The 13,324-nt window shown below is 56.8% G+C and overlaps 1 protein-coding gene across 2 annotated transcripts in view; it reads right to left on the minus strand.

Moving 5' to 3' along the window:
- The window catches only part of HIVEP3 (HIVEP zinc finger 3), a 381,869-nt gene that overhangs the window by 10,458 nt on the left and 358,087 nt on the right, over positions 1–13,324 (minus strand). For both annotated transcript variants that reach the window (XM_042950180.1, XM_042950181.1), the window contains one exon: positions 4,136–4,311. In XM_042950180.1, coding sequence (XP_042806114.1) covers positions 4,136–4,311 — 176 coding nt within the window. The remainder of the gene's footprint in view (positions 1–4,135; positions 4,312–13,324) is intronic.

Raw genomic sequence — 13,324 nt, forward strand, 5'->3', positions numbered from 1 at the left:
GTCTCAGAAGCAAGGTGTTGGAAGGAACTTTGCAGACCGTGTAACCCAACCCCCATCAGGCCCAGGGTTCTGATGCTTCTGCTCTAACTCTGGGCCTCGGGGCTGGTGATGCCGTTAGAGAAGATTACTGACGGTCTCAGCTGCTGGGATGTCATGGGAGGGCTCCCATTGGCCAACACAGCGAACCAGCCAGCCGAGGCACCTTGTTAGCACAGAGCCCTGTCTAGAACCAGGTTTCAGGACCCCAGGGGTCTTGCTTGCGGCACACTGGCGCAATCAACCCAGGCTGGTCTAGGCGCTCGCCGATCTTGGGTCTGAGCTTGGGCTCTGCCACTTGCTAGCTGTGTGCTCTTGGGGAGGTTTCCGAACATTCTGAGCCCCCACTTCCTGCAACTCTCAAGCAATACCTACCTCTCGGGGATGCCGGGAGGAGCTGATGAGAGAGTGCATGTAGAGTGGTAGCAGGGTGTGCCCGTCAGAGATCAGACGTTCACCACGTGGAACCGCCTTCCCGCCCATACTGTGTGCCCCCCACCCCCATGACAATCACTCTTTATTGAGCACCAGGGACTCTGCCACGCGCCATGCTGGGTGTGGAGGACAGAGATGCTGAAATGAAGATGCAAATGACTTTATCCTCCAGTCTGGGCTCAGGGGCTCCCAGGAGAAGGTGCCAGTGGCCCCTGGAGGCCGCAGGGAGGAGTCACGGAGTCTGAGGGGGCTCTGCCAGGACAGGCCATGTGGGTTACAGGAGAGAAGGCTGGCTGAGCAGCCCCGAGTGTTACCCGGTGCCCTCCCTGCCCTCCCCTCCCCGACCTCTTCTGTGAACTGAGGGAGGTATACCCAATGGCAGCAGACATCTTCTTTGGCTTGGACACCATTTCTCTGTCAAGGGGCAGAGCCCTGGCTGGCCAGGCAGAGTCCCCAGCTCCACACCAGTTGTCCCACCCCTCACCGGAAGCCCCACAGTCCTGGAATGAAGGAGGAAAGGCAAGTGGATGAACATGATGAGTGGCTGGAAGAGAGGTGGAACTTCCACTGAGAGCATCGTCCAACGACTCTGCCTCATTCAGCTTTGACCAACCGCCCTCCTTCCGCCCCTGCAGGCCTGACAGACTGAGGCCTGCCCACAGCTGTCATCTCCATCTCCTGCGGCGACCGGCGCAAGGGCCTGTACACGGCACAGTCACCCTGCTGGCATCTGGGAACCCTCTAAGAAGAGGAAAGGGGACCCCCGGACCTCCACAGGGACATCCCGGCAGCCTTTCCCGGCACTACCCACTGAGACGCCTCAGCTAGCGCCCAGAGGCCCGAGCTGCCACCACAATGTCCAACACGGAGACGGAGACACAGACAGGCAGACAGAGACGGACAGGAAGGGCTCTCCGGGCCTGGGCGCAGCCAGGTGGTGGTGGTGGAGGGTCCTGAAGACCACCAGGCCCAGCCAGAGCCCAAGGGTGAGGGGAGGGAGGGGATGGCAGCCTGAAGGAAGCCAAGAGCCTAAGAGGAGGCTCCTGAGGTTTCCGAGTGATGGGGAAGGCCCATGCCTCCAGGAAGACACACGGCCCCGGAGGAACAGAAGACTCAGTGTGCTGCCTTTCCCTCACTCCCGGCACGCAGTGAGGGCCAACGGCAAGCTTTCTCTGCTGCAACTTGCCATCACCCACCCGCCACCAGTCCCTCTCGGAAGTCACGGAGTTTGAGATTCTACCATTTCAGATTCGCTTACTGCTTCGGCTCTGAAGGTATTGTCTTCCGGAAGCCTCTACGAGCATTTGAAGAGAGCTCAGAACCCTCGCTGATCACTGGTTGGGAACAGAGACTCCTGGGCCTGGCCTTCGGGGCGGCCTGGGCAAGCCTTCACACCCAGGACTTCACGCCCCAAGGCATATGTGGTATCTGCACCCCTCTGTTCAGGTTATACCCTCTGGACCCTCCAGGGCGGGGACTGCCGGTAGGCTTGGCATGGCCTCCAATGAAAAGAGCTGCTGGAAAAGAAGTGTTCCTGCCGGGGACCCGGCCTCTCTCAGACCTGACAAAAACAGACCAGGCCTTTTCTCTCCAAAAAGGCAGGGGGACCTGAATTGGGACCCCTCTTTGGAGACACTGCCCTGGCTGAGAACTTAGCCGGATGGGTTTTTCTAGTCTCATGTGTCAAGGTGAAGGCTCTCCGAGATGGTTCTCTGTGTGCTGGGCACAGCGAACCCAAATGGCCCTGGGCTGGGATGCACTCTCAAGACTGGGTTCCTCACATTGAGAACAGAACAGTGGGGTCCCCTGGATGCACCCCACTCCAGAGGCCACTTGATCAGCCACCTGATTTTGCCACTCCTTCCAGGAAAGGGGGGGATCTGCTCAAGAGAGGAAGGTGATGGGGGTGATGCCCTGAGACAGGGGTCCTGGGTTCTAGTTACAGCTCTAGCATTAATGATCACTTGGTTTTGGGGGGCGGATTCACTTCCTTTACCTTCAAGAGGGTTTTGGACAAGAGGTTTTTTACTCTGTTACTTAGACTATCAGTGAATTATTCCCATCTCTCTTCTCCATGAAGGTCCACTGGCTGCCTAAGGCCAGAGGGGGTGGGGCTGTAGGGGACACATGGGGACAGAGCCCACACCCAGGACAGAGGCAGGCGGGGCTGTGCTGCCTTGGACATGGCAGGGCTCTGGGACTGGAAGCATGCACGAGGCAGGGGGCCGGGCTCCAGGCCTATCTGCCTTCCCTGGGGACCTCTTGGAACACTGTTTATGGGACGCCAAGAGAGAAGAAGACCAGAGAAAGAGAGCGGGAGGGACGGCACCTCCATTCCAACCAAAGCCTAAGTGGGAAAGTTTGAGGTCCTCTGAGAATGCCAGAAGGCAGAGGAGGGCAGGGGTCGGTGAACAGGGTTAGGAGACCAGAGGTAGAACTCGGTCAGAGAAGGGCCATGAGCCAGGGGATGTGGTGAGCTGGCCCCTGATCCAGTACAGAGAGAATGGAAGGGGCCAGCAAGAGGAGGAGGAAGTGAGGAAGGCTGGCCAACTCCGCCCGGGCCCCCTCAAAGCTGCGGCCCAACCTCTCTCACTGGGCACAGCTTCACCAACAGAAGAAAGGTCAACGAGTGGCAAAATTCAATCTGTTCTCCAGTTCTTCCTGCAGAAACACCACAAGGCTCCAGTGGGGGCCAGCCCGGAGGCCCCCCACTTGCTCAAAGGAGAAGCCAGGGCCCTCATGCCCCTGCCCCAAGAATCTGCAGTGCACAAGAGGCTGAAGCCACCGGGGAGGGGGGGTTCCGAGAGCCCCAGGCCTTTCTCTGCTTCACCTCTGGACGTCTGCTCCTCTACCAGGAAGCAGAGGGCAAGCCGCACTATCTTCCCTGCCTGGCCTGCGGGGACAGTCAACGCCATGAGTGGGGGGAGGGGCTTGATCCAAGTCTCACGGACTCGGCCCCACTTGCTCACACGAAGGGCCGGGCAGCTGCCGCCGGCCAGGCCACCGCCAGCTCCTAGCACAGCTCTGTGGGACGCGTGCCCTCCGTGGCCCGTCCTTCTTCCTTTCTCACATGACGGCCAGGGCCTGTGCTGACCCTGCTTCGGGGTGCGGCTGGGGCCGGAATGCAAGGGCTGCCAGCCGGGGCGGTTGCGGGGAGAGCGGCGGAGGAGCCGGGCGGGCAGGAACATGGTCTGAGTGGTGAGGAGGGTGGAGGCAGGGGCGAGCGCTGCCATGAGAAGTGACCATGCGAGTGTGCTTAGTGGCTCGGAGTGGAATGGATTTCCAAACGCAAGAGTGGTGGTGACGAGTGCAGCTGCGGGAGCTCACCAGCTCGGTGGACAAAGGGCTAAGGAGACATGCAGAAGGACGGGGTGAGGAGATAAAATCAAAACCAGGAACCGTGTGCAAGAGCGCCATCAGGCGGCGGGCGGGGGGGGAGCGCGCAGGTGGAGGACGGTGTGGGATCCAAGAGGACAGGCTGAGGCAGCCAGGGGGCGCCACTGCCCAGTCTGGAGCCGGCTGCTTGGCCACCGGGGAGCCCGGGGAAGGGGGGTGCCCCAGGCCCCAGGCGGAGAGGTCTGGACCCCTGAGCTCTGTGCTAGGGCTCCCAGAGGGGAGCTCCCTACAGCGGGAAGGGGCAGTGCCCCAGCTGACTGTCTCTTACCTTTGGTTTTAAAAGCAAAGTGACAGTGCTTGCACACATAGGGCCGGACGTCAGTGTGGGTGCGGATGTGTTTCTTCAGCATGCTGGGCTTCTTGCAGCGAATTCCACACTCCTCACAAACATATTTCCCTCGGCCGCGGCCTCGCACATATACATACTCTTCGTTTGATTTGTACCTATGAGCAACAGGCGTCATGGTAAAGGAAAAAAAAAGGAGGAGAAGAGGCAGGTTCCCACCTCAGAAGATGCACACGCTTGCTAGCCGCATCCAGCCCGTTACGGATACCAGGAGAGGAGGACGCGGAACGAGAGAGAACCTCGGGGTGGGGGTGGGGGTGGTCGCCCTGGGGATCCACCATGGACCCCTGCACCTGCCCTGCCCTCCGACAGGTAGGGCTGCCCCCTCTTTTCTCTCTAGAGGCAGCAGACCCTGTGCTTCCTGCCGGGAAGTGAAGCCACCGGTTGGCAGAGGGCCTCCGCTCCAGAGCCAGCCTCCACACCAGCCCACAAGGGACAGCCACTCTGGGCCACCAGAGGAACGACAAGAGTGAGAGAAGGTGACGACCACAGCTCTAGCGGCTACCATTTGCCAAGTGCTCACGCTGTGCTGGGCACTTTACACAAATTGAATCACAGTCACGAGCAAGAGCCCTTCAGAGCTCGAGGCTCAAGCTCCCACAGCCAGAAAGGTATGGAAGGAGGATCTGAATCTGCCCCAAAGCCTATCCGCCTCTCACGACGGGCAACAGTCTGCGAGGAAGCCACCTGGACACTGGTGTGAGGGGAGGTATGAGCGACGGCCATCATTTCCCTGTTCTCAGAGTGAGAAACCAGGAGCCCCGCGCTCTCTGCTCGACCCTATCTCCAGATGAGCTGGAAAGCTCTCAGGACCCAGATTCCAGCGATCCCCTAGGGTCACAGGAGCAGGGCCAAAAGCTTTCCTAGGGTGGCTCCTGGGGCAGCCAGACCACCTGCCCGGCCTCAGGGCCACCAATGTTCTTGGACCTGAATCAGAATGCTCTTATTTCCACCTAGAAGGAAGCCCATGAGGTTCACTCGATACGATCCTCATCAAAATGCCTTGTTGGCCTGCTATAGATGTGCACGTCTCCTGACTGGGGCAGGAAAGGCTATGATGGAGCCAGTGGAGGGGTTCCTGGATGATTCCAGGAGAGCCTTCTGACTCATGAGGCATGGGTGCCTTAGGGGCGGTGTGGCCTCTTGGCCAGCTGAGCATGCCCCAGAACCCGGCAAGAGGCCTGCCTGTGCCCCACACTCGCACTGCACAACATGTCTCTGCCTGGGGGCCTTGGCACTCAAACTCAGAACAGGCGCAGAGGGACAGGGAGGTGGCTGGGACAGGGTGAGGAAGTTGGGACAGCAGCTGGGACTCAACCCTACTCTGCAGGGACCATCAGCTTATGGCTGCGAGGATGTCACAGGATGACGTGAAAGAAGGGACTCTAAGGGAGGGAGCCAGCAGGCAGCGACAGAGGGATCACTCACACACACTCTCACGCGTACTCACACATACACACGTATGCACACCCACACGCACTCCTACTCATATGCATACACTCTCTCACCATGGACCACTGTCCACAGGTCCCTACGGGTCCTGGCTTTTGTCACCTCAGCTTCGGCCAACGGATGCCTCTTATGTCATCTAAAACCAGGGCGAAGTGGTATCTTGTGCTCAAGGGGAAGAAATGGAGGCCGTGGGGGTAGTTGGTAGGGAGACATGACTCTCGTCACTCTGCTGAAGAGCACCCTATGGGCAAACAGGGGATGGCGATCTCCCAGTGACAGAGGGTTGCACCCAGACAGCAGGACTCCTGGACCCAAAGCAGCTACCCACACCTGATTTTAATTCCTATGTCCCTCTGTTGCCCCTGGGACCCATTCTGAGATGGAGCGTCCTTTTCGCAGCCAGAGAAGTGAGAACGGCTTAGTCTCTTAGCACTGGGGGCTCTGCCGCCACCTGGACACCAACCTCCGTTCAGCCCTGCTCGCCGGGTCCACGACACCCTCCCCCTGCTCCAACGTCCATCGACACAGGCATCCCTCGGTGTCCCCCTTCCCTCCACCCCACTGCTGTGGCGGGTGCTGGGCACTTGGCCCACCATCAGTCTGACTTCTCCTGTATTTGGGCTCCACCCTAGGCTCAAGCCAACTCAGCATCAGGTACTGGAGTCCATCTTCCGAGGCTGCTCTCGGACCCCTCATTTCTTCCTCTACAGCAAGCCTACACGACAAGCTTACGCGTACACACACGCACAGAAAGGACTCTGTCTGAACCTTCAAGGGTTGTGCCTTGACTCGTGTGCCTTGACCATGGAAGGTGTGTGCAACCTGCTGGGGAGCACAAGGGGGCTGGGAAGGGCCAGGGAGGACAGCGAGAGATGAAAGCTGGTCCAGACAGGGACCAGGAACAAAGGCAAGAGGTGTTAAAACGCCCGGAAGATTTGGTGGGTGAAAGCAGATGAGGTGGGTAGGGCGGGACCAACTGGATCACCATCTCCGTCAGGCTGGAATGAATGCTATGCTAAGAAGTGTAGACTCCACTCCATCAAAGTTGTCTCAAAGATAAAGTCTCAGACAGAAGATGCTTCCCTGGCAGCACGGGGAATGGTGTGGAGGAGGAGAGACTTCGAGTCCCTGTAAGAGGCACATGTCTTAGGACAGGCGGCCATCTGGAGGGGGTAGGGGTCACAGTGAGGCAGAAACAAAGATCAGAGTTTTCAACTTGGCTGGTTCGAGTGATACCATCTGGGGGCTTGGAGGGAAGCAATGCAGGACTCTAGTCTTTTGCTGAGTGTGAGATGCCTGTGAGGAGGACTTGAAGAAATGCCCAGGACACGGCTGGAAATCCTCAGGACTTGGCATATGGGACGCGCAGATTTGTGAGGGGGAAGCTGACCACTCAGGACAGGATTGAAAATAACAGGAGGACAGCGTAAGGGCCTAGAAGCCTCCCAAATGTGAGGGTGGGCAGAAAGACGGCACCAAAGCAGCAACTTCCTGGTAGCTCAGGAGGTTTGGAAGCCAGGGGAAAGGGGCTGGAGGGGGCAGCGGCCAGCTGAGCCAACGTCACGGAGATATGGAAGAGGATAGTTACTGAGGGGCCTCGGGCCTTGTCGAGGGCAGTCCTGGTTGAATGGCTCGGAGCCTATGATTTCTCTGCTCCTTGAAAGCTGGGACCAGGATCCATAAAGCTTTACAGCTTTGTGGTTCCCAAAGGGCCCAGCCCAAGTACAGGCTTGGGGCAGCCGTCCTGTGTGGGCTGGACCCTCCTCCTGGGTAGGACCATCCCCCACTTCTCACTTCCCTCCCTCCCCCCGTTCTCTCCCCCCCCCCCCCCCCCCCCCCGCACGCCGGGTCAGGATCAGCCCCCCCTTGTTTGTGTAGAGGTCCCACCCCTTCCCCAGCAGCTCCAAAGCCTCTGCCTCTGCTTTCTGGCACGTTCCGCCATCATGGACCACACACTCAGTTCAATCTTGTCACTAACTGACCAACCAACTGCAAAGCCTCCCTGGACCCGCACCCACTCCAGCGACTGCTCCCTTTGCTTCCTTCCTCAGCCCAAGCCTGGAAAGAACGGTCCATGCTTGTTTGTCCATGCCTCCTCACCACCCCAATTCCTGAGCCCCCACAACCCAGCTTCCCTGGCCGGCTGTCCTTGCCAAGGTCACGGGTTGCTAAATCCAAAGGACAGCTGCCTTTTCCTGTCTGCCCTTTGGCCTGCTTTCCAGAGGCGCCTGCTTGGCTTGGTGACCCTTCTCTGCAAGCTCCTTCCTTACCCCTCTCCAGGCTCCAGCCTGCACTCTCCTCTCCTCACCCCTCCCAGTGAACCCCCTCTGTGAACACCTGACTTATCACCCAACAGCCAATGGATACGCTGTTCTCTCCAGCTCTGACCTCTCTGCTGTACATCCAGCTGCCCCCTCAGTATCTCGCCTGGTGGTCATCAGGCACCTTGCACCCACGTGCCCAGAACCCTGTTCCCATGTCCCTCCTTCAGTACCACCTCATTCTGGGTGCCTGTCTTCGTAAATGGCATGCACACCTCTGCGGCTGGTGAGGCCGGCAGCCTGGGCTTCCCCCTCAGTGCCTCCGCTGCCTTCTCTCTTTATACTCAGTCCATCACCACAGCCCTGACCAAGTAGGGTCCAAGGAGACCCGCCTCCTGCCCGGACTAGCCAGGGCCACCAGCCTCTCCCCCTTGAGGCGGCATCTTTTCTCCACAGAGCAGCCAGAAGGGCTTTCCCTTCTGCCTCTGGGAGTCCTGCCTGTCCTCCCAGCCTGGGGGCGACGCCCCCCCCCCCCATCTCCCTCAGGATAAAGCCCTGCCCCTGCACCACCTGGCCCTGCTACCTCTCCAGAGCCCCGCTCCCCACTGTGCCAAACATCACGGGGCCTCAGTGTCCCTTTCCTCTGGCCTTCTGCCCTCCCCAGCACCACCCCCCTCCATCTGACCAGCTCCTCTGCTCCTTCAGGACTTTGCCAAAAGGTCCCTTCCTTTGGAGCCCTCTCTTCCACCTCTGAGCCTGGGGGTCCCTCCTTCACACTGTCGAGCTGCGGTTTTCTCACAAGCGTGGTCCCCATGATCCCCATGAAGGAGGGACTGTGTCCGCCTCAGCGCTTGGCCTATCCCCAGGGCTTAGCACAGCGCCTGACACCCAGCAAGTGCCCGGCACATCTGACTGCACACGAGAAAGCCAAACCCAGGCCTTCTCTCCCTGGCTCTGCTATAATCAGCCTCTCGGCCTTGCCATCCCCACTCGCGGAGGCTAGAGCACAGGCTCAACCCAATGCTGTGGCCACCCCACGGGCCACATAGCCAGGTCTTCCTAGCCACGATGGACTGGCTGAACACTCCCCCCTCCCCGGTAGCAACTGTTCTGCTCACAGGATGTAGGTCAGTATGAGACCTGGGTCCAAGTTCTCGCTCCTGCTTGAGCTTGCCGTGTGACCTTGGGTAGGTCGATTTCAGTCCCTTGGAAACAATCCATCTTCACTGCCCGGAGATACACCAAGCACCGTCACATGCCCCGACCTCAACCAGTCCTCCCATCAGCCCTTTACCATTGTCCCCATTTTACAGAAAAGGGAACCAAGGCCCAAGAAGTTTAAGTGACGTGGCCAAGATCAGCCCATCAGCGATCTTTCTGCCCAGCTCCCCATCTCTGCACAGACTTGCTGCACAAATACTTTCAGATGATGTTGCCCAAGGTTTCCTTAGCACTTTCCTTCTCCAGGATTCCCAGGGCCCTGTAACACTGCAGACAAACAAGAACAGCATCGTTCTCCACCCAGCCCTTCCTGAAAGGGCCGCCAGCGCTGGGTGGGACCCACAGGTGTTGACAGCTAACAGAAAAATGCCCTGCAGAGAGCCGGGGCAGGAAACCAGAAAACCATGGTGGGGCCTCTAGGGGCCCAGTCCTGCCTCCCAGGTTTGCTGGCCCCTCCCCGTCTGCCTAAGGCTGCCCTTGATCCAGGGCGGAGAAGTGAGGGACCCCCTGCCTGTTCCGGGGCCATAAGACAGTCCATGCTGACAGGCCTGGAAGCAGCTGACTCACAGCTCCCACGACAGGGAGCCATTTCTCTGAGCCCCACCTACCTGCCTGTCTTCTGCTTCCCTGACAAACCAGTATCAGCCAGTCTACGAAATGTTTGGTTTTGTTCTTCGAGAAAAATAGGTGTTTCTCTGGGTTCCAGAATGTCTTAGTTAGAGGGACCTTGAGACCACACAGCTTAACTCCCTGAGGCCCAGACTTGTGACGGCCAGGCAGCAAAGCGGCTGAGCAGAGCCCGGCCAGTCCGACCATGGCCGTGGCACCAGACCCCCTGCCTGGACGCAGCTTTCAGTTCTGCCGCCTTCGGTCAAGCAATGAACAAGGCTGGTGGGAGAGGTCTGGAGGTGCCAGGATCTTCAAGAGCGTCTTATTCTATTCCTCTAATAGAGACGCAAACAGAAACGGAGAGGTTGAGTGTCTTGCCGAAGTGACAAGGCAACTAGAAAGAGGTGACGCAGAGCCTGGAACCCAGATCTGCCCCCAGTGCTCTTACACACGACACGGTATGACCTCCTGCCTTCTGCTGCTTCTCCTCCAATCCCGTACCTGAGGATGCCGAGCTCCCGGACTATGAGCATTCAGCACATGACCCCTTGGCTTGGGGCTCTAGACTCCTCACAGACATTTCTGAAAATTGCAGCTTCCACCAGGCATGCTGGAACTCTGTGTACGTGGCACATCCCTCTGCTCCAGGTCCCAGAAGAGGGGATGTGGTGGAAATTAAATGCATTTCAGTCAAGGTGATGGGGGAGTTGTTCTTGGCTCTGCATATGACAAAGATCCAGCAATGGAGCGGCTCTGTGAGGTAGTGAGCTCCCTGTCACTAGCACTGTTCACCCAGAGGCCAGATGAACAGGCTGGGAGACCAAGGAGCAGGAGGAAATTCACGGCTACTGCATGCCCGTGACACGGCCAGCTCAGTGACAGAAGGGGAACAGCTTGTTTACTCCTACGACCTGCTGTAAAATGGGCATATTTAGCCACTAAATATTTCATGTTGATTCCAATAAAAATAAATAGACCTATTTATTCCTGCACAAATGGAGGCAGGAATGGGGAGGGTGGCAAGAGGACTAAGCAAGCAGCGGTGGCATGGGGGTGGGGGTTGAAGCGGGCTGGAAAGCAGGATACAGTCCCTCTCTAAAGGGACAGTGGCTACACCTTTCCAGCCATGTGTTGCATGATGTTGGCTGATCTTCCAGGTTTTCGAGAAAACCACAAATACAGATTTAAAAAAAAATGAATATTAGTCTACTCTTATATAGCTCTCCCTGGGTACCAAGCACTATTTAAAATGCTTTCTATGCGTCACCTCATTTAAATCACATGGTGGCCCGTTAAGACAGGGGCTCTAATCATCCCCATTTACACCTGAGGAAATGGAGTCACAGAGAGGTTAAGTAACCTGCCCAAGGTCACACAGCCAGTAAGTTAACAGCTAGAGTTTGAACACAGGTCACATGTTACAAAGTTCAGGTGCTTAACTGCTATGAAATCACCTGTTTTAAGAGACACAATTCAAGGCAAATAAAATAGAAGGAGAGGCAGATCCAGCCCAGAGCTAAACTTCTGGTTCAAAGTAATTTCCCCAAGGTCACGAAGCTGGTAGGGGCACGTCTGACCTTCATGACCATGACTTTTTTCTCCACCAAGCTGCGTTTTTCTCTTAAATGAGGGGGATGAACTCAATGGCCTCCAAGTCACCTTCCTAATCTGAGATCCTATGAAGCTTTTCTGTCGGTATGTTCTTGACCTCTCCATTTATTATTAATATTTTATCATTAAACTCTCACCAGTCCTCCAAATTTGCGGATCATCACTCTAAGCAAAAGCAAGATGCGATCGGAAACACGCACACCGTCGCTCTAAGTCCCACTTTTTCAGGGAGCCTGTCCTCTGAAGTGAGGCTTAGAGTCCGTTCCCAGGGGTCACTGTGCCCCCATGAGGTCAGGCCACAGTGAGCCCGTCAGCTTGTCTGCAGTGACAAACTCCTGGGGGAGCTCAAAGGGAAAGGACATGGGAAGAGGAACAAGTGCCAGGTGGCAGAGGCCACTGAGCTGTGTACCTGTCACAAATATTTAGTTGCCAAGAGGTAGGGAACACACCCCTTGGTGAAAAATAAATTCGGGAGGCTGGGCTGTGGGCCACAGGGGAAGTTCTCGCTGGGTTCTGAGCCCATCCTAGATTCTCCTTTTGCTGGGTTCTGCAGAGATGACATTACATCACAACATCTGGGGTCGGGGGCATTTAATGGGCACTCCAGGGACAGGCCTGCTGGGCCAGGAATGCCACAGCACGTGTGTAATTCAGGCATGGGCACAGAGCCCACCTGTGGAGTGTCTATTTTAAGCAGTACTCTGTGTATTTACTCAATAATACTTACGAAGGCCTGGTCTGAGCCTGAGGCTGGGCCAGGGCCAGAAATACAAAGCTAAATAAGACTTTGACCTTGGTCTCAAGTGTGAATTAACAGGTACTTAAAAGATCATAAAACAAAGAGAAAACAGAAACCCCTCAATGTACAAAGTGCTATGGATGATCGGAGGAGGGCCAGCGAGGGGGAGGGGGAGGGGGGTCTTAGGCGGTTTTCCTAGAAGAAACACTTTTCATCTGGTAATGTATGGAGTCCAAACCAGGGCAGAGGCAGGGGCAGGAGGAAAGAAGACAGATTCCAGAAGTCGGGTGGCCTGACAGAGGCGGGAGGGGAGACCAGGTCAAGGAGCCTAATTTTCTACCTTCCAGAAGGACCACCCCCACTGATGTGAGTCCTTGTCCATTTCGCAGGCTTGCATTTGTGGCACTGGACCATTCCCTGGTTTTACCATCACGACTTGTCATTCTAGGGGCACATCAGTAGACAGCACCAGCTGCCCAGGAGACAGCAGCAGCTCTGGGGACCCAGCAGGCACAGATCTAAGAATAGGAGGTGCCTTTTATTCTAAAGACACTGGTACAGTCGGTGGAGATATTGTGGAGTGAATGACCAAGTGAAGACATCCAGAACCACCGGCTAGGGTCAAAAGAATGCAGCCAAAGGCCCTGTTTCCGAGCAGACAGGGAGATCAGGGAGGGGGGCAGGAAGCCAGAAGCTGGGCCTCTCATGTTCGGAGAAGTGAAACCACCAAAGAGGCGTGCACTCCTTACATGTGTACCTTATACAGGGCTGCTCCAGCCTTCAGCAGGCCCTGGCGCGCAGGGTTCTAGAACAATGACTTTCACTCAGGGAGGTAGGGAGGCTGAGCGCGGGGGTTCTGCACCCTCCCTTTCCCCTCCGCATTGAGCTACTTCTCAGACCAGGCATCTATGTAAACTGAACCCTGTAGAAAAGAGTTTTGTTCATTGTGGGTGCCTGGGTGGTTCAGTAGGTTAAGCGTCTGACTCTTGGTTTCGGCTCAGGTCATGATCTCACAGTTCACGGGATGGAGCCCCAAGCTGGGCTGTGTAGTGACAGCACGGAGCCTGCTCGGGATTCTCTCTCTCTCTCTCTCTCTCTCTCTCTCTGCCCCTCCCCTGCTTGCGCTCTCCCTCCCTATCTCAAAATAAATAAAATATAAACATTGGAAAAACAGAGTTCTGAGAATTTAAAAACAATTTGAAAATTACTGTTAAAGAA

Source organism: Panthera leo, chromosome C1 (genome assembly GCF_018350215.1).
Source record: "Panthera leo isolate Ple1 chromosome C1, P.leo_Ple1_pat1.1, whole genome shotgun sequence".
Classification (NCBI taxonomy): Eukaryota; Metazoa; Chordata; class Mammalia; order Carnivora; family Felidae; genus Panthera; species Panthera leo.